Source organism: Sinocyclocheilus grahami, unplaced genomic scaffold (assembly GCF_001515645.1).
Source record: "Sinocyclocheilus grahami isolate Dianchi unplaced genomic scaffold, SAMN03320097.WGS_v1.1 scaffold1553.1, whole genome shotgun sequence".
In the NCBI taxonomy this organism is placed as follows: domain Eukaryota; kingdom Metazoa; phylum Chordata; class Actinopteri; order Cypriniformes; family Cyprinidae; genus Sinocyclocheilus; species Sinocyclocheilus grahami.
The window spans coordinates 82,744-106,547 of record NW_015506732.1 but is presented as its reverse complement, the minus strand read 5'-3'; the positions used below and the strand labels follow the sequence as shown (position 1 = coordinate 106,547).

General features: G+C 37.7%; 1 protein-coding gene across 1 annotated transcript; it reads left to right on the top strand.

The window, feature by feature from the left end:
- The first annotated feature begins 6,736 nt into the window (after positions 1-6,736).
- Positions 6,737-8,741, top strand: LOC107571145 (twist-related protein-like). Its single transcript, XM_016257431.1, has 2 exons — positions 6,737-7,433; positions 8,413-8,741. The coding sequence occupies exon 1, from the start codon at positions 6,873-6,875 to the stop codon at positions 7,401-7,403; it is 531 nt and encodes a 176-aa protein (XP_016112917.1). The 5' UTR covers positions 6,737-6,872; the 3' UTR covers positions 7,404-7,433; positions 8,413-8,741.
- The last annotated feature ends 15,063 nt before the right edge of the window (positions 8,742-23,804 follow it).

The following is a 23,804-nucleotide window of genomic DNA, read 5'->3' as shown; positions in this document are numbered from 1 at the left end:
TGGATAAAACAAATGAATGATAGATGGATAGATAGATGGATAGATAGATAGATAGATAGATAGATAGATAGATAGATAGATAGATAGATAGATAGATAGATAGATAGATAGAACAAAGCATGGATAAATGAATAGAATGATGGATGGATGGATGCATAGATACATAGAACGATGGATGAATGGATAGAACGAGTGAAGGATGCATGATAAAACCATGGATGGATGGATAAAACGATAGATAGATAGATAGATAGATAGATAGATAGATAGATAGATAGATAGATAGATAGATAGATAGATAGATAGATAGATAGATAGACAGACAGACAGACAGACAGATAGATAGATAGATAGATAGATAGATAGATAGATAGATAGATAGATAGATAGATAGATAGATAGATAGATAGATAGATAGATAGATAGATAGATAGATGGATGGATGGATGGATGGATGGATGGATGGATGGATGGACAAAATGATAGATCAGTGGACGGATGATAGAATGAATGAATGATGGATGGATGGATGGATCATAGAACAAACAAAATAATAAATGATAGAAAGATGTATGATATGATGGATGGATAAAGTGATAGAACAATGGATGGATGATAGAATGAATGAATAGATAGACCGATGGATGATGGATGATAGAACAAACAATGGATGGATGGATGATGAACAAAGTATGGATAAATGGATAGAAAGATGGATGATGGATGGATAGATACATAGAACAATGGATGAATGGATAGAACGAATGAAGGATGGATGATAGAACCATATATAGATAGATAGATAGATAGATAGATAGATTCTCCTGCAAGTGAACAGTGGAAACTGTCTTTTCCACGGCAACCGGCAGCTATTTGCACTAATTTGCAAAAGAAAAGCTGTGGAAGTGTGCGCTGGGGGAATGTTATATTTGGTCTTTCACAGTAATAGAAGTCTCATTATTTAGCCTCTCAGTGCACCGGGAAACCGAGCAAACAGACCGAGTGACCCTTTGTCAAGCACCTCGTCCCCTCAGGATCCTCGTGGCCCTCGGCCATCAAATGGCCCAGCGCAGCACGGAGAGGCCATGCAGACGTCCCTCAAGTGCCCTTCATTGAGTTAGTGAAAGAGATCTGGAGGCATAAAAGAGGACACACTCAGGGTGGAATTGAGCGGCATATTAAAACAGCAGGACTGGGGTCGTGGACTGCTGCCAGTAGGATCTAACTTCACGGATCTGACCGGATTTCGAAATTGAGTTTGGTGATCCACGCGACATGGACAAACCTGGCCACCTCTTCAAAAGCAATGCAGTCTGATCATGTGCTGTTTAATCCCAGTGCATAGGCTCTAAAAGGATGGATATGCAAAAGTCATTTCTGAGTCCCGCAATGTTCGATTTGGTCAGTGATGTGGACTTCATGGAGATGATGCCGAACACATCCGTTACGGCCCCAATGGAGACCCAAAGCACCGACTGCAATGGACTGTACCAGGACTTGACATCCATCCACGAACTCGACATCTCCACAGCTCGATTAAATGACTTTTGCACGTCTCCGGTGAGCGCCAGCAGCGGGAAACCCAAGCGCAAACGGGTGATCAGCAGCATCCAGCGCCAGGCAGCGAATATCCGCGAACGCAAACGGATGTTTAGCCTCAACGAGGCGTTTGACCGGCTGCGCAGGAAGGTTCCCAGCTTCGCCTACGAGAAGAGTCTGTCACGGATAGAGACTCTGCGCCTGGCCATCGTCTACATCTCCTTTATGACGGACGTACTCGAGAACAACTGAACTAATAGTCAGTGTTTCAGTCGCATTGTTTAGATGAACGTTTATCAAGGTATTTAAAGTTTATTATGGAAAAAAAAAATTCTCTGTCACTTTTGGCCTACCTTAATGGCGTGAGCGCTGTATGCTGTAATGATTGCTGGAGTTAATCATATTAAAATATGGACTGGAAAAGCATTTATGTAAGGCTGTAAAAATAAAAGTTTCAAAAGCCATTTTCGCACCTTTTTTTTCTTAAAGAACCTTGAACAGTTTTTAAAAGAACCGGGGTTTGTATATGTGTGTGTGTGTGTGTGTGTGTGAAGACCATTCTAAAAATCTAAAGAACTTTTTTTCCACTATAAAGAACGTTATGTATAATAGAACGGTTATGGATGTTAAAGTTTCTTCACAGAACCATCGAGACACTAATGAATTTTTAAAAGCATATCTGGCTTATTGGGACGGTTTTACAGCTGAAAGGTGAAGACTTCTGTAGGACATTATTTTACTTCTAATTCTGTTAGTTCTGGCAGGACCACTATCGTCAAAGATGATTGACAATGAGCATACAGTTTGGATTGGCGGTATGGTTCTGTTCTGGGCAAGAACTCCCTGCGCATCCATGCAGCCTAGCATGGATGAGAGCAGGGAGAGCAGCGATAACCCCCCGGGGTAAACAGAGCAGAACCAACATAAATGTATTGCATATATCGTTAAGTTCAATAATGCTATGTACACATTTTAGAATTGGTCTGATTCAAAGGAGAATCAGAAGGCTGAATCCTGACTGACAGAGGAGGAGCTGGGGATGGAGGAGGGTAATTAGCTATTGTGCAATGCGAAAACTGCCGATACTACTGCGGGACCTTATATATGAATGCTTAGATAGGTATAGATAGATAGATAGATAGATAGATAGATTCTCCTGTAAGTGAACAGTGGAAACTGTCTTTTCCACGGCAACCGGCAGCTATTTGCACTAATTTGCAAAAGAAAAGCTGTGGAAGTGTGCGCTGGGGGAATGTTATATTTGGTCTTTCACAGTAATAGAAGTCTCATTATTTAGCCTCTCAGTGCACCGGGAAACCGAGCAAACAGACCAAGTGACCCTTTGTCAAGCACCTCGTCCCCTCAGGATCCTCGTGGCCCTCGGCCATCAAATGGCCCAGCGCAGCACGGAGAGGCCATGCAGACGTCCCTCAAGTGCCCTTCATTGAGTTAGTGAAAGAGATCTGGAGGCATAAAAGAGGACACACTCAGGGTGGAATTGAGCGGCATATTAAAACAGCAGGACTGGGGTCGTGGACTGCTGCCAGTAGGATCTAACTTCACGGATCTGACCGGATTTCGAAATTGAGTTTGGTGATCCACGCGACATGGACAAACCTGGCCACCTCTTCAAAAGCAATGCAGTCTGATCATGTGCTGTTTAATCCCAGTGCATAGGCTCTAAAAGGATGGATATGCAAAAGTCATTTCTGAGTCCAGCAATGTTAGATTTGGTCAGTGATGTGGACTTCATGGAGATGATGCCGAACACATCCGTTACGGCCCCAATGGAGACCCAAAGCACCGACTGCAATGGACTGTACCAGGACTTGACATCCATCCACGAACTCGACATCTCCACAGCTCGATTAAATGACTTTTGCACGTCTCCGGTGAGCGCCAGCAGCGGGAAACCCAAGCGCAAACGGGTGATCAGCAGCATCCAGCGCCAGGCAGCGAATATCCGCGAACGCAAACGGATGTTTAGCCTCAACGAGGCGTTTGACCGGCTGCGCAGGAAGGTTCCCAGCTTCGCCTACGAGAAGAGTCTGTCACGGATAGAGACTCTGCGCCTGGCCATCGTCTACATCTCCTTTATGACGGACGTACTCGAGAACAACTGAACTAATAGTCAGTGTTTCAGTCGCATTGTTTAGATGAACGTTTATCAAGGTATTTAAAGTTTATTATGGAAAAAAAAAATTCTCTGTCACTTTTGGCCTACCTTAATGGCGTGAGCGCTGTATGCTGTAATGATTGCTGGAGTTAATCATATTAAAATATGGACTGGAAAAGCATTTATGTAAGGCTGTAAAAATAAAAGTTTCAAAAGCCATTTTCGCACCTTTTTTTTTCTTAAAGAACCTTGAACAGTTCTTAAAAGAACCGGGATTTGTATATGTGTGTGTGTGTGTGTGTGTGTGTGTGAAGACCATTCTAAAAATCTAAAGAACTTTTTTTCCACTATAAAGAACGTTATGTATAATAGAACGGTTATGGATGTTAAAGTTTCTTCACAGAACCATCGAGACACTAATGAATTTTTAAAAGCATATCTGGCTTATTGGGACGGTTTTACAGCTGAAAGGTGAAGACTTCTGTAGGACATTATTTTACTTCTAATTCTGTTAGTTCTGGCAGGACCACTATCGTCAAAGATGATTGACAATTAGCATACAGTTTGGATTGGCGGTATGGTTCTGTTCTGGGCAAGAACTCCCTGCGCATCCATGCAGCCTAGCATGGATGAGAGCAGGGAGAGCAGCGATAACCCCCCGGGGTAAACAGAGCAGAACCAACATAAATGTATTGCAGATATCGTTAAGTTCAATAATGTTATGTACACATTTTAGAATTAGTCTGATTCAAGGAGAATCAGAAGGCTGAATCCTGACTGACAGAGGAGGAGCTGGGGATGGAGGAGGGTAATTAGCTATTGTGCAATGCGAAAACTGCCGATACTACTGCGGGACCTTATATATGAATGCTTAGATAGGTGTCATATTCCCATAGATTGATGGGGATCAGCTGAGAGTCAGCTGATGCGAGCTTGACTAACGTGACCAGCCAGAACTGATGCTACGCTAGATATATTGGGTAATCAGAATGTTTTGCAAGTGGACAGTTAAATGAAATCTCATCTGTAGGAGTTTGAAATACCCCAAAAAGTAATTTTCCATGCCCAATAGTGGTGTTTTGGCCTATAAAGTATAACAATATGTTAGAATTATATTTTTTTTAAATCCCCATGGGGTCTTTTAGGATTGGTTCCAAAAATGATACATTTACAACAGGAATTGTACATTAATTGTTGCATTTGTTTTGGATTTTGAGGTGGTTTAGGTTATAATTATATTTGAAAACAATAACATTAATATCCTTTAGCATTGGTTCCCAATTATGATAGATTTCCAGCAGGAATTTTATATAAATGGTCTTATTTATTTTGGATTTCTGAGATGATATTTGAGTGGTTTTGATGTATCTATTACAATAAACAAATATTTTTATAGCTGTAAATCAAACAAAGTATAGCCTATTTTACAAGAAAATGCTATCAGTTTTTCTACTTCAAAATTTCACTTTTTTGATAGTCGCTGTTTGTTTGTAACGGTTTGTGAAATGTAAATTTTTCAGTGAAAATTGTACACCAAATGTTTGTAGATATGTGGGTTTGTTTCAGGACTCTTGGCAGATCTCAATGGCCACCTATTACAAGTAAACCAAGAACAGGTGCGTCGCCTGGACAAGCGGCTCCCAGAATGACTATGAACACTTTTGAATTAACCTCTGCATTTTTAAACAGAAAATACCAAGTCATTTTGATCGTTTATATATAAATTAAAATACAACCTATTTATCCGTCATCAGTGTGTTTTGGGTGAATCTTGGAGTCACATCATCACAGATTTGAGCTGCGCATTTACGCACGATGGCACGCTTGGATAAGTTTCTCCAGTGCGCCCCCTTGCGGAATCTAAACCTTGGCTTTTTACACTCAAAGGGAGCGTTTCCGCGGTCTTGCGACATTAGAAGCATTTTAGTGGTTTGAATTTGAATGTATAATGCTGCTGTGTTATATAACATTTCCAGAAACCCCAGTTTGTGCAGACAAAGGAGAAGCTTTGGGTGTATGGGGAGCGTGTTTGTGTTGGACTGAAGCGGCCACACAGTTTGCGCGTCGTCTGCGCTTGGCGACCCGCTGCGTATGAAAACGCAGCAGAAGGAAACCTGACTCTGCAATAACACTAACACAGACGTGCATTTCAGAACACGTTCAAATAAACAATGAGGTCTACTTAGCCAACCCAGATTCGCTCGTTTCTTTTTTACAGTGACTTGAGGTGGATTTCGAGACGAATGACAATTCTTCACAACTGCCAGCGCGCACATTGGCAGTAAATTATAGTAATACATTAACGGCATGATTAATGCTTTAAAAGTAAAGCATCGCTACTGATCAAAGAAAACCTTCATTTGAAACTTTTTAAGAGCTTTTTAGAACATTTCCAGATCGCAAATCAAAGTCTCTCCGCTCATTCCAGAAACTACACTGAAATCTGAAAAGCCCTTTTTAATGATTACATATTAATCAATCTAATGGGTTGACAAAATAGCCAAAAATTCAGTACAGAATGTTTCAGTATTTTATGATATTACTTGACGGTTTTGACTGTCTTTAGCGTTTGATGTGTTTTAAGAAATGCATTCAATGCAAAATATTATATTCTAGTTTGCTTCTATTCTGTATTGCAGTTCAGACATCTGCAGGCGACTGTGAAGCTAAATATGTCATCAGTTCATCAGCTCATTTATAAAAATTAATCACCAGCCTACCATAAATTTGTCATCGCACGTTTCAATATTGAATGTTTCGGTATTTTAGTTGGATCACATTTATACGTTCACTGTTTTGACATGATGGATGTTTGATATCATTTATAATATGTTTGTCAAAATGTTAAAATCCAAAAATAGATTCTATTCTATTCAGTATTTGAATTCCATAAACATTGGTTTAAGAACGAACATGTCATCGGCGCGCACGTTGTGTTTCGTTTAAACGCAGCGCTGTGATTGACTCAGATGTTCGCGTTAAAGAACGGCTTCTTGTATAACGCAAACCTTTTGGATCGCGCTCCTCTCTCGCCTCTCCCCACTTGCGTCCCCCGCACTTCTCGTCCAATCGCAGGCCACCCCAAAAAGTTTGCGCGTTCCAGACTATAAGAGCCTCCAAACTTCCCTTCAAGTTTGAGAAACACCTCCGTGACGCACAAGAGGAGCAAGGGACAGAGGGAAACTATATTACTTGCGTTCTCCAAACATCAGAGGTGATGTTTGAGGAAGAGCCGATGCAAGAGGAGCCCAGCTCCCCGGAGTCTCCAGTGGACAGTCTGGGGAACAGCGAGGAGGAGCCAGACAGGCGACAGCAGAAGCGCTGCAGCAGGAAAAGACGCCAGAGCAGGAAGAGCGGCGAGGACGCGGATAGCCCAACGCCAGGGAAGCGGAGCAAAGCGATCAGCAACAGCGGCAGCGGCAGCGGCAGCGGCAGCCCTCAGTCTCTGGAGGACCTGCAGACGCAGCGCGTCATGGCGAACGTGCGTGAGCGTCAGAGGACTCAGTCTCTAAACGACGCGTTCGCGTCGCTGCGCAAAATCATCCCCACGTTACCCTCGGACAAGCTCAGCAAAATACAGACGCTCAAGCTCGCGGCTCGGTACATTGATTTCCTGTGCCAGGTCCTGCAGAGCGACGAGCTGGACTCCAAAATGTCCAGCTGCAGTTACGTGGCGCACGAGAGACTCAGTTACGCGTTTTCCGTCTGGAGAATGGAGGGCGCGTGGTCCATGTCAACATCCCACTAACGCACTGAAGCGCGCTTTCGGTGCAGCATGGTATGCAATGCAAAACTTCACAAGTCTCTCCGGATCGTATTCACAGTCTGGCAGTCACAAGTTTGGACACATTCATTTGAAAAGCTTAAGACCTAAAAGCTCGTGTTTTAATGTTTCACATAGTTTTGTGTGTGTGTGTGTGTGTGTGTTTTTAGACAAGTATTATAGAGTTAATTCAGGATAATGGCAAAAAGTGACCCAATGTACCTTAAGTCACCCCTGTATATTTATTTAGAAATAGAATTTGAGTAGATAGTGATGAGAAACCAAGTTCAAAAGCATCCCAGGATGCACCTTATGAAGCTCTTCGATAAATGTCCAAAGTGCATGAGCTGAAATCTATAAACATACACTCTAAAAAATGCTGGGTTGTTTCAACCCAATGTTGGGTCAAATATGGACTAACCCAACTGTTGGGTTAAATTTTGGTTACATTTTTAAATGAACTTTTTAACCCAACAGTTGGGTTAGTCCATATTTGACCCAACATTGGGTTGAAACAACCCAGCATTTTTTTTAGAGTGTAAGAAGCTCCAATATAAAGAAGTTTTCACGTGTTTTAGTCACTAAATCATTCCCATACGTCATAATCTGTGCTATTTCAGAGTTTTAATGGTTTTAAAATAATGTCATAATGCATACTGAGCAGATGTGTCCAAACTTTTAACTGCTAACTTGTGTTCCTCAAGAGCATTTTTATGCCTAAATGAATCTTTGTGCATTTTGTGTTTTCAAAACATGGTTCTATAAAAAGGCTACTTTTGTAATAATTTTGAAATGTTTTTAATGTTCATGCAACCAAAGTTTGGGGGCTTTTGCAAACGCTATTTATTTTCTGGTATACAAAAATCATTTTAAGGCTAAGAGGTCAGTTAAGTGCATATTATTATTATTAGATACATGTATACTAACTAGGCTATATTGCATCGTGTTATAGATTCTCGTGGATTTTTCAACACTTTCATCTCTGTTTCTTCAGATTTTCGGCCTTGAGAGGAGCTGAACTCACTGGAAGAGCGACACCAAACGATGGCGAACATAAGGATTATAAAGGGAAGGTTCTGGAGCGTCACGACATCGTTGCGAGCACTTACAGTCGTGAACCAGGAATTACAATCAGATCTGTGCTGTTGTGACGGTGAATGTAGAAAACATGTGCTTCTGTCTCTAGACCAACAGCTTCTGACAGCAACCGGCGTCATATTTATTACAGAACGAATGAAGGAAATATGGAAGACACTCGGCTCATAACACTTTCTTTGACTGGTCCTAGAAAAGACATTTATTTATTTATTATTGATTGTCACAATGCAGACTAGATCTGGGTGTCTATGCATTTTCTATTTGAAATACGATGTAAATATGTGTATATTTTCTGCAATAAAACATGGTTTGAAATGCACTTATTTTAGCATGTTGTTATTGCAGTTTTATGCATTATGGATTTGAAAAGTACATAACAAAATAAGTAAGCTTTTGCACATAAACAACTGCAATAATTACTCGATACGATTTAAAAAATGAAAAAAGTCTGATTTGCCGTTTTTATTATATTTATTTTTAAAAGATTAGTTCTAGAAGGAAAGACTTTCATCAGCACATATATAGGTCTACTCAGCTCATTTAAATATTTAAATATATATGCACAAATATTGTTTTTCTATCAAGATGCTGTTATGGAAAGTAAGGAAAGGAAAGCATTTGAAACTATTTACCAATAAGCATTTCGAAAATTAAGAACGTTTATTCTAAACCAGAACTGATTCTTATTAAAATGTTGTTGTTGTTGTTGTTGTTTAGCAGTAATGCTTTAAAAAAGCTAAACGAAATCAATGCAAAAACGCTTCTAATAACTGGACAAAATGGGTTACACAGAAATTGTGTTTGCATGTTCTTTTCTATGATAACACGCCAGGAAAAGAATGACATAATAAAAAGTAATTACTCTTGCAGTAATGAAGACATTTGTGTCGTTTTGCGCGGGTATTTTAACCCAAAAGGAGAGCATATGACAGGAGGTCTGCAAAAGCGTTTGTGAAGAATCATTTGAAGGTGTAACGCGCTCCAAACATGTATGGAATTCCCAGATGTCTATAAAATTAAGGGGTCGGGAAGCTGGACAAAACCAACATTTTACAATCAAGACTCTTGAACTGAATCAATAACTTAAAGGAATAATTAAGAATAGGCTAATCGAGCCCGGTCTCATGAAAATGCATATAAATAGTACGCCAAATAAAAACGAAAACTCGTGGTATTGATACGCAAAAATGGACTTTGGCGTGCATATGATACGCCGTTTTCGCGTGCATATGATACGCATGTGTTTGGCGTGCATATAATACGCAGTTTTCGCGTGCATATGATACGCATCTACCCCACAACCCTAAACCTACCCATCGCGTAGCATATACACGCCAAAGTCCATTTTTGCGTATCAATACCACGAGTTTTCGTTTTTATTTGGCGTACTATTTATACGCACTTTCAACGGGTTGAAAGTAAAATACTATAAAACCCATCGCGATCATCTCAGACAGCCGCTTAAGAAACCTGCAAATAATTTTTGCAGTATAGAATTGTAAGAAGTCTTGTTTTACGAGACCCATAAGCAGGGTGGGATTCGGGTTCAAAAGACGGAATCTGGCGTTCGTTTGTGCTGTCACTGATCTCTCCAAACGTTTGCATCGGGAGAGCGAAAGCGAGAGCTCAGGCACCTGAATCAAACTTATTTCTACCAGATGTTGTTAATATTTTTCTTAACGTCACGTGAATAAAACAGATGTTGAGTTGCACAGACCCGCCTTCGCTGCACGCAGTCTGACACAAATATCCTTTAAGTTCGACTCGATGGGATAATGATGGGATAGTAAACCTGGTTTTTGTGGAACGCCCGTGTGTGTTTTGAAATGCAGCAAATGGACGAGGAAAAGGCAAGGATTTGGGATTTCTGTTGGAGTATTGCAGGGATTTCATCATGCATTGAGGAAATACTTCTGGTAATTATTTCTCTAAAACTCTGCATCTGGACTCGGTTTGCACTCGGTGTGTCTCAAGTTGTCGGGCTGAACATGGATATATTGCGATTTTGTGTTTTTTGGCAATCTGGTGCTTTTCACTCAAATAAAGAAATATTAATTATAATTTCGAATACAACGTTCCTGTTTTTTTTTTCCATTCATGCTCAGAAAACAAATAAAAATACCATCACTGCAAAATCAAGCATGCATTATGACTGCAGTTTATTTAGGCCTTCTGCATGATCGACAATGAAGTGTAAAAGCAGGGGTGAATCCAGTTAAACGATTTGACGAATGTCGATGTAAAAGCATCAACTCTGACCTGATTATAATTTCGAATACAACGTTCCTGTTTTTTTTTTCCATTCATGCTCAGAAAACAAATAAAAATACCATCACTGCAAAATCAAGCATGCATTATGACTGCAGTTTATTTAGGCCTTCTGCATGATCGACAATGAAGTGTAAAAGCAGGGGTGAATCCAGTTAAACGATTTGACGAATGTCGATGTAAAAGCATCAGCTCTGACCTGCAGTGCAGTAAAGATTCACCATCTTCAAACGAGCATGTCCGTGTTGTGTTAAACTTGCTCTCGCTTCTGTGGAACTGACTGCATGAGATTCCTGATACAGCATGCGCCTGCACAGCAGCTCTTTTATGTGTGGGACCTGATGGCTTTGACATCATGATTTAAAATCTAAAGGCCTTTAAAGATATTAATGCACCAGCATGAGTTCAAATTGTAGGTAGAAACCTATAAAATGCAAATAATGTTTGCCTATATAATGCAAAAAAAAAAAAAAAGATTAGATTATGTCTAGTAGCCTATTTGCATGGGCCAAATTTTATTTTTAAATGTACTTTCTAAAAAAACATGGCTTGACTGAATTAAACAGTAACATTTATATAATAAAAATGCATGTTAAACGAAATTGCACTGAAATTATGTCAACAAGTCAGAAGACAACAGTAAAAATGCATTATTTTCTGTTTGTTTGGTCACGCTTTGATGTGGAAAAATGACACTTTAACAGGTGTAATTTCTAATAAATATCTTAAAAGTCAAATTTTCCATTTCATATTTTTTATGGAATTAATCTTAAAAATCTGTTCATCAGCAATCCGGATATCTGCATGCTAAGACAGCATTTGTTATGCATAACAATTGAGGGGAAAGATTAGATTATGTCTAGTAGCCTATTTGCATGGGCCAAATTTTATTTTTAAATGTACTTTCTAAAAAAACATGGCTTGACTGAATTAAACAGTAACATTTATATAATAAAAATGCATGTTAAACGAAATTGCACTGAAATTATGTCAACAAGTCAGAAGACAACAGTAAAAATGCATTATTTTCTGTTTGTTTGGTCACGCTTTGATGTGGAAAAATGACACTTTAACAGGTGTAATTTCTAATAAATATCTTAAATTAAAACCAAAGTCAAATTTTCCATTTCATATTTTTTATGGAATTAATCTTAAAAATCTGTTCATCAGCAATCCGGATATCTGCATGCTAAGACAGCATTTGTTATGCATAACAATTGAGGGAAAAAAAAATAAGATTAGTTCAATTTCATCCAAAAAAAACCAGGTGTTTTTGTAGGAAAGAGGAAAACATTTGAGTTCATGATGAAGTAAAATTAAAATGTCTGTTTTGAGACTCTTTTAATGCAACCATTAAAGTATTAGTTTATGTTATAGTTTTCCTAATCTTATAAACAACATTTTAGCATAATAATATTCTATGTCTCTGGGGTCCACACAATAAAGTCAAACTCAACAGAATTAGAGGGTTAAAACACAATATTGACTTTTGAAGACTCTTTGATGGTGCAGTGAGGTCAAAGGTCAGCTGTAGTTGTGTATTCTCGGACTGTTCGGTAACACGATTGTTGAGCTGAGATTGTCCACGACATGCTGCTTTCATTTCGTGTCTTTTTGGGCTCAATGGAAACTTCTAGCACACAATGATGCCTCAAACTGCTCAGCTCAACAAAGCGTGTCCATCCTGGAAGACTAGATTAATACACGATTTGATTTGAGCGAAGGCCTTTTCATCTCTGATTTACTGGGTTCTGCGCTGTAAGAGGAAACACATGGATTCAGCTCTTACATGTCACTGCTGCTCCGATCCTATACAGAGGAGATTCGGATCATATTTAAATGATTATGAGCAGCCAGATCTTGTGTGCCTGTTTTAATTGTGTCCAGAGATTCATCGCACTGCATTTCCTTCATATTCAATGCAGACGGAGAACTGCAGATCATTCAGCCACAGCAATATCAGATTGCGCTTGGAATGGCATTCCATCTTACTGTCTGCAGCATATATATTATGCACAGCATGGTAATTTTCTTTGCACGTGTTGGATTAATAAAAGCCCTGTCTGATATTCTACAAAGTTCTGCAATTAAAATGTGGCTTAGTTTTTTAGTAGGATGCAAAACATTAACATTACCACGTTTCAGAGACATTTGTTTTCTCTTTGACCATCGATTGTTTTGATGCAAACAAGCCTCCCAAATGAGAAACCCAGTGTTGAAATCTTAAAAATGCACAAACATGACCAAGACATTTTATTGGTGTTAAAAGTCGTCCCACACAATAACAGGAATGCAAGACATTTTCAGAACTTGAGCAATATGAAAGCGTTGGCCGCATGTTGTTATGTGGTAGGCATATTTGATTCAGTGTTTTGAATTTACTGTGGTATAATGTATTTCAGATAAACCCGCCCCTAAACAACACGTAAAAACGCAATGAAAATGTTTGGTTTCTTTACATGCCAGTCAACATAGTAGCTGTTCATGGCCAGAATAAGCTGCAAACGGAACCCAACTTTATGTTGCAAGTTAAACAAATAAATAAGGATTTTGGTTAGTAAGCCAAAAGGTTGTAGGTTCAAACCCCAAAAGTGATTGTGCCTGTAGTAAAAAATCTACCTGCCCATAAGCCGGCGCGTGGTTTCTGTGAAAATAAACAGGCAATCAGAACACAGTTGAGAGTACACAAAGACATCACACGCTTTCATGCAGGATAAAAGAGTTGTTGTCTGATATTTATTTGTGTTTGCTGCTCCCCCTGAAATAAGTTTCAGCCTGCCTGTAAACGCAATGCAAAGTAGAGCGAAAGCTCTGATTTAAATCATCCTGTTGCTGTCCAATAGATTTCAGTGATGGAGAGGGTGTTTCTTCAACTGTGGGCATTTAGGGAAATTAAACTCCTTTAAAACACATTTCAGATGCTCTAGTTTGTTTTATTTGTCTACTAAGAAAATCCAGCAGTGAATATATATACATCCCAGAAAAATTCTGTAATTTTCTCCCTGAAATATCATTAAAAAATGTCACTTCCAACCATCTTAAATAATGTATTTTTATTAGTGTTATGTTGTGGAAATTATATTTGGACATTTTAAACATCTTTGGAATAAAAGGGTCGGCTCCATTTTCCTTTTAAGTTGAGTGAAATTTCATAATTAAGCCTTAATTCCAGCACAAGAATGAGGGATCATGACATGAGAAATACATTTTTTTCCTTGATGTTTTGACATTAAGGCTGAGAGGGCTTTGTACCATTAAAACTTCCTGCAAGTTTCATAACTCAGAACGAAATCCTCATTATCCACCATTTTTAACGTAAGAGTGGGCGTGCCATTTCTAACTTGAATGTGCGAGACTTCCGGTCTTGTACCTTCCAGTTATTTTTAGCTGTACAAAAAGCTGGTTATGCTGCTTGATATTGCAAACACTTATTTCTTATCATATTATTTTAATATATTGACTAAAAATCGAGTACTTTTATTAGATATAAAAGCATTAGACGCTTGACGGTTGGACACCTGTCCACACCGGACGCGAGCGTCGTGGCGCATCAAAAGCAAATAGGATTGATTAGAATTATTGAGGCTGTCTACAGTGGTAAAGTCTACAGTATGCAGATGCACATTAAATTTCTGACGTGACGAGGACAATGGAAGAGTACAGGAACTCGTAGTAGCTAGTAGGCTACTCTCTGGACAGGCAAGGATGCTAGCGACAGGGACAAGTGGAACGTGGGGGGTAAATGCAGACCAGCATCCCCCTGGGGGGTAATTAGCCTTCAGTGACACCTCCAAACATTCTGCTGCCCCCCTCCAGGGCAGAGCTTCAAGGCTTCATTAAGCCTCGTTGACTGGTGTCACCCTGACAGAAATGCTAAACAGATACACACGTGTATAAAGTTCATCATGAGCACATGATTCGTGCTTCTTTTCAATGTGTCAGCCAGTTTGCTCAGGGTACATGCATTGTGTCAAGGCTACAAAAAAAGCATACACGCATGCATGCATGCATACGCACCTGGGCTGCGGATTTGAAATATATATTTGAAATGTGTGTATATATATATTTAATGCATCTTTGTCAGGCTCTCTCCTGGAGGGGATCAGTGGGGGGTAAATGCAGACCAGCATCCCCCTGGGGGGTAATTAGCCTTCAGTGACACCTCCAAACATTCTGCCGCCCCCCTCCAGGGCAGAGCTTCAAGGCTTCATTAAGCCTCGTTGACTGGTGTCACCCTGACAGAAATGCTAAACAGATACACACGTGTATAAAGTTCATCATGAGCACATGATTCGTGATTCTTTTCAATGTGTCAGCCAGTTTGCTCAGGGTACATGCATTGTGTCAAGGCTACAAAAAAAAGCATACACGCATGCATGCATGCATACGCACCTGGGCTGCGGATTTGAAATATATATTTGAAATGTGTGTGTGTATATATATATATATATATATATATATATATATATATATACAGTATACATATCCAAAAGTCACTGCCTAGATGTGTGCATGCATGCACACATACATACAGTACATACATGCACGAAGGTCTTAGATTTTGAATGCGAACATATTTAAGGTCAACATGAAATTCTGTTTGCAACCCATTTTACTTCTTTAAAACAATTTTTTTAAGCAGTAAACAAAAAACAGTTAGTAATACACTATTATTGTATAAATACAATTTTGAAGTAGAAAATCTGAAATATAATTTTCTTGTAAAAAGTACATCAATAATCTTTTTTTTTTTTTTTTTTTACAAAAAATACAAATAAAATAAATAAGAAAATAATACAAATATTTATTCTGTCATATATATATATAACAGACATACATATTGCATTCCGAAATGTCTCACATTGCAATTCATAATGTAATGTCAATATGTTGCCAAGTGGCACTACAAACCATTTTCAGTAATATGTTTATTCAGTAAAATGTGATGTTTTTTAACAAGCTGTTTGATTCTCACTTATGAGGTTTCATGTCAGTCGTGATGCTGCCTTGGTAGGGAGCTGCCTATGTAGACAGTTGACAGCAAGGTAGCTCATGCTGAGTCACTGCTATGGCATTTTAAGTGTGTATTGCGTTACTGCTGGACTCACTGTAAGAGTGATTCAAACAGTTTCACATCCTGACTGTTACTCAGCGCACTTTAGAGGAAACAAGAAAATTGCTCTGTGTTTGAAAAATCGTAAAGAAAAATCTTTCCAAATGAGTGAGCTTGTTTTTTTATCCTTTACGAGAAAATGTTGTGTACACATTTTGAAATGTCAAACCATCAATGAAGTTCAATGAAGATGTGAACGCTTGCATGCAGTCCACCAACCAGAAATGATTAAACTCCACATGTTGCATTCAAAAGGGAATAAAGCGGAATTATTAGATGTTCGTTTTAGTTTTAATTCAGGTTCTCTCACTGGTGCCCATGATTGGTTTCAAAAACATTCCTGAGAAGTGAGTTAATGAGACCCCTCATTTATGGGTCAATTAAAACCTGATCTCTCAGATCCAGATTCATGAAGCTTTATTTGCAAACTCTGGTCTGATTCGGTTTGTATCCGTGTTTGGTTGCTCTTCTCAAATGAGAGTTCAGTTTCACTAGAGTAACACTTTCCTATGAGACAGTGTCTAATTTCTCAACAATTCATTGTTTTGATTCATTGAATCAGTTCACAAAACTGTTTGGGCTGTGTTTCCCAAAATCTTTATGATCATGAGCAAAATTTGAAGTTGTACAGATTGAACTTAAATTTGCAATGTAACAGTTTAAAATGTAACATAAAACCCTGATGTACAGAACAGATAAGAAACAACTAAGAAGAAAGATTATTTCAATGAAAAACTATCAAATGAGCTGTTGCACTAGGAATGTCAATTTATCTGTTTTTTTTTACTGTAAATTATAAGATGACTTGTTCTTTTTCACTTCCAAAAACTGTATACTTCATTGTGTTTTATTGTAAATTTACATGAAATAGTTTTTCACAATATATAGTAAGAAAAAGCTAACCAGTTAATACGTTTCTATCATTTTGACCATCTTTATCCATTAAAATTATGATAATTTACAGTGTAGAAACCATTGACACCAATGCTCTCTACAATTAGGCTTATGAAGCTTTCGGGAAATGCAACCCTGACCAGTTCGTTCACAAATCAGATTGAATCTGATCTTTCATTCTTTTTCAAAACACAAAAGAAGATATTTTGAAGAATGTCTTCATTGTGTGGACCAAAAAAAAAAAAAACTTAGACATCTTTCAAAATATTATCTTTTGTGTTCTATAAAAGAAAGTAAGTCTGGTTTGAATGACATAAAAGGGAGCATAAAAAATGAAAGGATTTTCATTTGTGGATGAACGGTGCGTTTAAAATGTGGGTAAATGTCCAGAAATAATGCTCTTTTTAATAATGAGCCTAATGTATGCATATATATTTTAAAATAGTGTTCATTGGGTATGTTTACATGCACTCATGTTCATCAATCTGAATAAACCCAACCCGATTTCAGATTCTGAAAATTGTTTATGAACCCAAACTTTGCAATCCGATTCACATTTTCAATTACATGAACATTACTTTCCAAACAAAACTTGCCTTTTAAAGCAAATATTTAGTAAATATTAAGTGTCCTCCACTGACCGGTTCAAAAGACGTAAACATATGCACATTCGAAAGAGGTAATGCATATGTAAACAGAGATTTTATTAAAAAGGGCACACATAATGGTACTGTGAATGTGCACAATGTATTTTTTAATCTGATAAAAAAAATAGTCATATTCAAGCATTTACATGCTTGGTTTTGTCTGATTGACCGGATTATTATCCTGTCTTCAGCACACCTTTCAATCAAATCAAATTGCCCCAGTACATCTACAGTTTTTTACCATGGAAAAGTTAAACAATTAACAAGATTTGACCATTTTTACCATCTTTTACTGTTAAAATTACTATATTTTTTTACAGTGTAGAAACCATTGGCACCAGTGCACTCTACAATTAGGCTTAACAAAGTGTTTGTAAACGCAGCCCTGACCAATTTGTTCACAAATCAGAGATTTTATATATATATAAAAAAGGTCTCTGGTAAACATGCACATGTATTTTTAATCAGATTGAGAAAATAGTCGTACTCATGCATTTACATGCTTCGTTTTTTTTCCTGATTTCTTGGATTGTTTAAGGTTGTTTTAGGTGTTTAATTGCTTTTCAATTAAATTCTATTGAGCCATCAACCACTGTTCATTTTGACAGCAAATTTTGAATTAGTTTTAGTCATAGTCCTTTGACTAAAATGCCATTTAGTTTTAGTCATATTTTAGTAATTTGAATTGTTTTTAGTTTTAGTCGACTAAATATCATACGATTTTAGTCGACTAAATCTACAGTAAATTTATTCGACTAAAATCGAATGGGTTTAGTTACAGAGTAATGCATTTATTAAGCATTTCTCTAAAATTTCCAAACTCATTATATAGGTTTGATATTAAGGTTTTATCATGATAGACACAGATTTAACTGCGGTGATACACAACATGCATAAAGATGTTAAAATTAAATAAAACCACTTCTAATAAAGAACAAGAACATGGTCTACTTTTTAATGAAATACCAATGATTATATAGGCTAATTATGCATTCTTTATAACAACTTGTTTACCGTATTCTTCATTCTTTCAAGCAGACATATTTATTTCTATAAATAAATTTAGATCAATCTTTAGGGCTACTAAAGTTTTTCAGTCAAGAGCAGTGCGTGATTTTCTGTCTTTCTTTTGTTGCTTGATTAACATCAATGACTCGGACAATAGCAACTAAATTAGGCTGCTGTCCCTTTAAAACCGAATGCACTGCTGCAATGGATGCAATGTACTGATGCACGTTCTCCCTGCTGTTTACGTTCACTTAAGACGTAATCAACTGTGTTTACGTGAATACTCGTCAAAACGGACAATTCAACATAATTTTGTGTGTAATTCTCCGTTCAAGCGACGCGAGAGAGTACTCGTGCGCTGTGAGAGGCGCTTTCTGTGTGTGTAACGTTATGCTTCAGTGTCTGCGCTCAGAAAACTGGACCAAATTGAGTTCTCTCTTGCATCGTCAGATTTATCCATATGTCTGCTCTTCTCTTACTCCCACACACTGACATTTTTTAACGTTTTATGCGACGTGCAGCAAGTGCATGTTAGCTTATGTCCCGCCGGTTCTTATGTACGCATCTAACCTCCGAACCACGCAGCAGATTCGTTCTCTTCCCAAATCGTCCCTCCCTAACATTTTCGTCTTGTTTTTATTCGTTGACGAAAATGTCAATAGATTTACGTCATAGTTTTTGTCATTCAAAAAGAGTTTTAGTTCGTTATCGTCTCGTTGTCGTTGGTGAAAAAAATTCATTGACGACAATTATGACGAAAATTATTCGTCAACTAAATTAACACTGCCATCCACACTAATGGATTATTTGGGCGCATGGAAACATAGCTAGTGAAAATTAAGTGTATGCAAGAACAAATATGAACCTAGGTAACTTTCTAGATATGTAATACTGCAAATCTTTTTTTTTTAAATACAGAATTTTGAAAAATGGGAATGAATTTCTGATTTTATTCATTCTGTGATGCAAAACCAAAACTCCAAGTTAAGGGTGCTGGTTTGTGGAGGTCAGAAGCAGGTATCTCCTGCTGCTCTGCATGCACCATTTACTCCAGAGAGAGCGAGAAAAGTAAAGACAGAAAACCTGAAACAGATGGTCCATCGCCCCATGCAGTCTTAACCAACAACAAGCGCCGCTCCAGCACTTCATCACCCCTGCATTTTCTACCCCCCTGCAGGGGAAAAAGAGTCTCTCGCACCCTCAGCCCCTCTGCGGGGGCCTGCCAGGACTATACGGAAGTGTGAAGTTCAAGTTAAAAGTTGTGGACAGATAAGAGGTTTTAAAAGCCCAAACTGGGTTTTTATGTCTCAGCGGGGCGTTGTAAATCCTTCCTCATTAGGTCTCCATTCCTCCCTCTTCCCAGGGATCTGTTTGCGTGTTAAATTAGTTTTTAGTGGTGTTTTCTCAGTCAAGCATCACTCTTACTATTGCTCATACTTAGGGTTAAGATTTCAAGCTTTAGAATTAAACTATGTTTGTGTAACTCATCCAATGCCATTTGCGCTGCAGTGATTAAATACCCACCTAGCAACCACTCAAATGACCATAGCAACGTGCAAACAACACAATGGCAACCTCTTGGCATTATGGCAACGAGTTTCAAATCTAGTTAACCTGGTCTTCATTAAAACCAGTAATTACGTTCTGTTTTGACATATTTAACTGAAAGTCCAAACTATAATTAATGAAAAAAATAATAAAAACATTTCCCTTAATTTTTTTCCGCCTTTCTTTTCTCTACTGTCCTGCCAACACTGCCTTATGAATTCCTTTGTGAATGGTAAAATGCAGATGAAGGCAAACCTAAGCTTTCAGTTGCATTAAAGGGATAGTACACCCAAAAATGACTATTTAATAATGATTATCAAAAATGATAATGTTTTTCCAAACATTTCTTCTGTTGAACACAAAATAAGATATTTTGAAGAATTAATGTTTATTGCATTATTTTAGTGTCGTGTGTTACCATGATTTTGACTTGTGATGTACTTAAATAAAAGAAAATAATACTTTAGTAGGTAGTACTTTAGGTTGGTATTTTACCGTTATATCAGTCAAAAATATATATGTTGTTGTTGTTTTTTTTTTGTAAATTTAAGTTCAATCTGTAAAACCTAAAAAGTTGTAGCTATATTTTTATGGTAAATTTCTGGCACATACAGGCATACAGTAAATTTCATAGATTTTTTTATAGTGTGACTCTTACGAACTGGTACTTTTAAGTTAATCGTTCCAAAAAAAATAATTTACTTAAAAACAGCTGCAGAAAATTGAATCATTAAAGGTAAAGTATGTTATTTCTGCCGCATTACTACCACACAATGAAAAATGGAAATGGAAATGCAAAAAATTATTGTTTTCAAATAGGTTTCCTAAATATCTTTCATTGGTTGTTCAAACAAATAGTCCCGCCTCCAAACTCACACCATTGGTTAAGCCACTGTTGCTATGTTGGGCTCAAACCAACTGAGCAATTTAAAACAAAAACACCACAGTGTTTCAACCTATGAATTTATAACTTTTATCTCTGCATATTAAGCTGAGATAGGGAGGTAATATAACTTAGAAAAATACGACACACGTCACCTATCATTAATCATTATATTCCGTGAGATTCCCATCCTGGCTTGAGTTTTTCTGCACCTCCTTTTGGCGACCTTTCAACCTTCCCTCCACATTAAAAAAAGAATATGGATCGAATGCATAATGACTGTTTTCCTGTGCCGTAAACTCCACGACAGCAGACGGCGATAATTAGAGTCTCCATGGCAACGGGCCCAGCAGGCTGAAGTTTCGTTTGAAAACTCGCTTAAAGCTAAAGTTGAATAAACTTCAAACAGACGTACATGAACGTGAGAGGGAGAAAGACAGAGAAAGAGACTGAAAGGGAGAAAAGAAGTAATGAATAAATGGATTTGAATGAAAACAGAGTAAAAGAGAGAGACAGAACCCGAACAGGTTTGGACTAGGTCTGGATTTCATTAGAGCCAATTACCTTATCTGTTTCATCTCTGGAGTGACCTGCGGGCACGCTGCTCCAGACACACGCTAATACACACACACACGCATGTAACTATACACGCCAAACATATTCACACACACACACAAATGCCGCATGAGCACATACCTGCAGAGAAAGAGAAAAAGCAGCCATGCTCCACTGCTCTGAACTTCAGCGCAGCTCAAAAGTGCCATGTTAGATTATTTGTCATATTGAAATAGGATGAAATAATGTTTTTCTCTCGCCGAGGTGTTTATGTAATGTTCTTCAGTGAAGGTGTTGATCTTTCCACTGTACGGCATCTGAAGTGTCATTCAAGGCTGGACTAACACAACAAACTTCATTTGAAGACAAATGCGACCGTGTTTTGCTGCTCGAAACGTTGTTAAACATCTGTGCAGCACCAAAAACCCTCAAAATGCCACTTTAATTATAAAATATTAAGTCTTGCATTTTCTTCAGAAAATGCAACTGGTACTTGCCCATGCAAAACAGGTCGCCACTTAAAATAAACATAATTTTACCAGTAAAAGACTATAAAAATGCCACTATTAACTGGTTAACAGTAAGTTTTCTCACTCAGTATGATGAAAAACTGTGATAAATCTAATGTGACATTTAATGTAATTTTACAGCATAATATTGTTACATTTACAGTTTGTCAAAGTAATCCATACAGCAAAAAATATATTTTTTATGGCCAAAATATATTTGAAATATTATGCTAAATATCTCATAAACAGTGAAGCTCAGTTAAATATATTTTTGAATTTTTAAGTATTAAGTTAAGTTTTTAAGTAATTAAAAGCGTACACAAGTTTAAAAAGATTTGGGTGGAAATTTTTTACAATGAAAACAATTGTAATGAGATTGTCTCTGTTAGGACGTACACAACAAAATGAGATTCTCAAGGTGTTGAAAATACAGAAAAATAAACTTGTTCAAACTTGCTGACAACTTGACATCTTTTAACAGTCAAACACATCTTCTAGATGTTTCTTTCTAAAGGTTTTTCTTTAAGACATTTCATGCAGATGCCTAAGATGAGTTTCAAAATCTTAAATATTTTATGCAGTGCATTGATGTATCATATCTTTGCTCAATGGATCGATGCATATCACCCCTAGTTGCTGTTTGCTTAGCTAAATTCATAATTGCCCTCGCCAAATATCTGTCCATCGCAGCAATTCAGCTGAATGACGCATAATGAACGAACCACTGAAGAAGACAGAACAAAATAAACAATGACAAAAGAGTCGGCTCGCTAACCTCCATTCATTCTGCCTAATGAATCGTGACACAATTAAACCCAACGCGGTGTTCAATTAGCTCCCCATTCAGGCAGCAAAGAGGAAACAGCTAAGATAAACACGGCGCGAGCGATAGCGTCTCATGACAGGTCGCGCTACACACGCGATGTAGCTAAACCTTAGCATGCTTTCCTTTTTTAACTCGAAGAGCAGAAGACTGTGAAATACAGCGATTACTGCTCAAAGAAACGAACACTGCCCAAACCCAAACCTCTGAGGAGATTCACTGCCATGTTTGATTAATGGCTTTGAATATGAGAGGAAAACAAACCTTATGCTATGCTAACAAAGTCCTATTGCAATTGAGAAGGATGGATAAGAGTTAAAAAAAACAACTTACACCAGTCTAAGATAGCATACTGGGAAAGCCAGCACCTTAGACTGGTATTTTTGTAGGCCAACCTACCATCATCCTGTTTCCTTCGACAAAACAACAATTTGGATTCCATTGGCTTTTGGATTATCGCAGAGTATAAGCTCTGTGACCCACAAAAGTTTTTGATTCTTACACGTTTTGTTCAAAATGATCACAACTTTTATGAATATTGAAGCCTAAATACAATCGGCAGAAGTCAAAGCTAGGGTTAGTTTGCAGATGCATGACTTTAGCTTCACCAGTACTAATCGTCTTATTCTTTCGGTCTTTATTTCAAATCTACCAGTTAGAATAGTTTGCAAGAGCTCAATTATAAAGCCAGTGAGGCTGTGAAAGTGACTATTGAGTGACTAACCTCTGTAGTCCCATTTAGACACTTGTTAGCAACCACCTTTTTCAAGACAAGTAAGAGCTTGAAAACTGCATTACTGATGAATTTTATGTCATAGAATAAAAATTGAAAATATCTTGAGCTTGTGTTCACCACAGACCCTATTTCAGGCATTTAACCAAAAATCCATTCAAAAAAATGTTGATTTCAGGATGGAAATTGAGAAATGCAACTTTTAAGAAATGTTAGAAATTTAGTTGTGTTCTTGTAGTTTTTATGATTATTTTTTTTATATGTCTGTATACTGTCGTTATTAATTTAATTTCCATTTTAGTTTTCT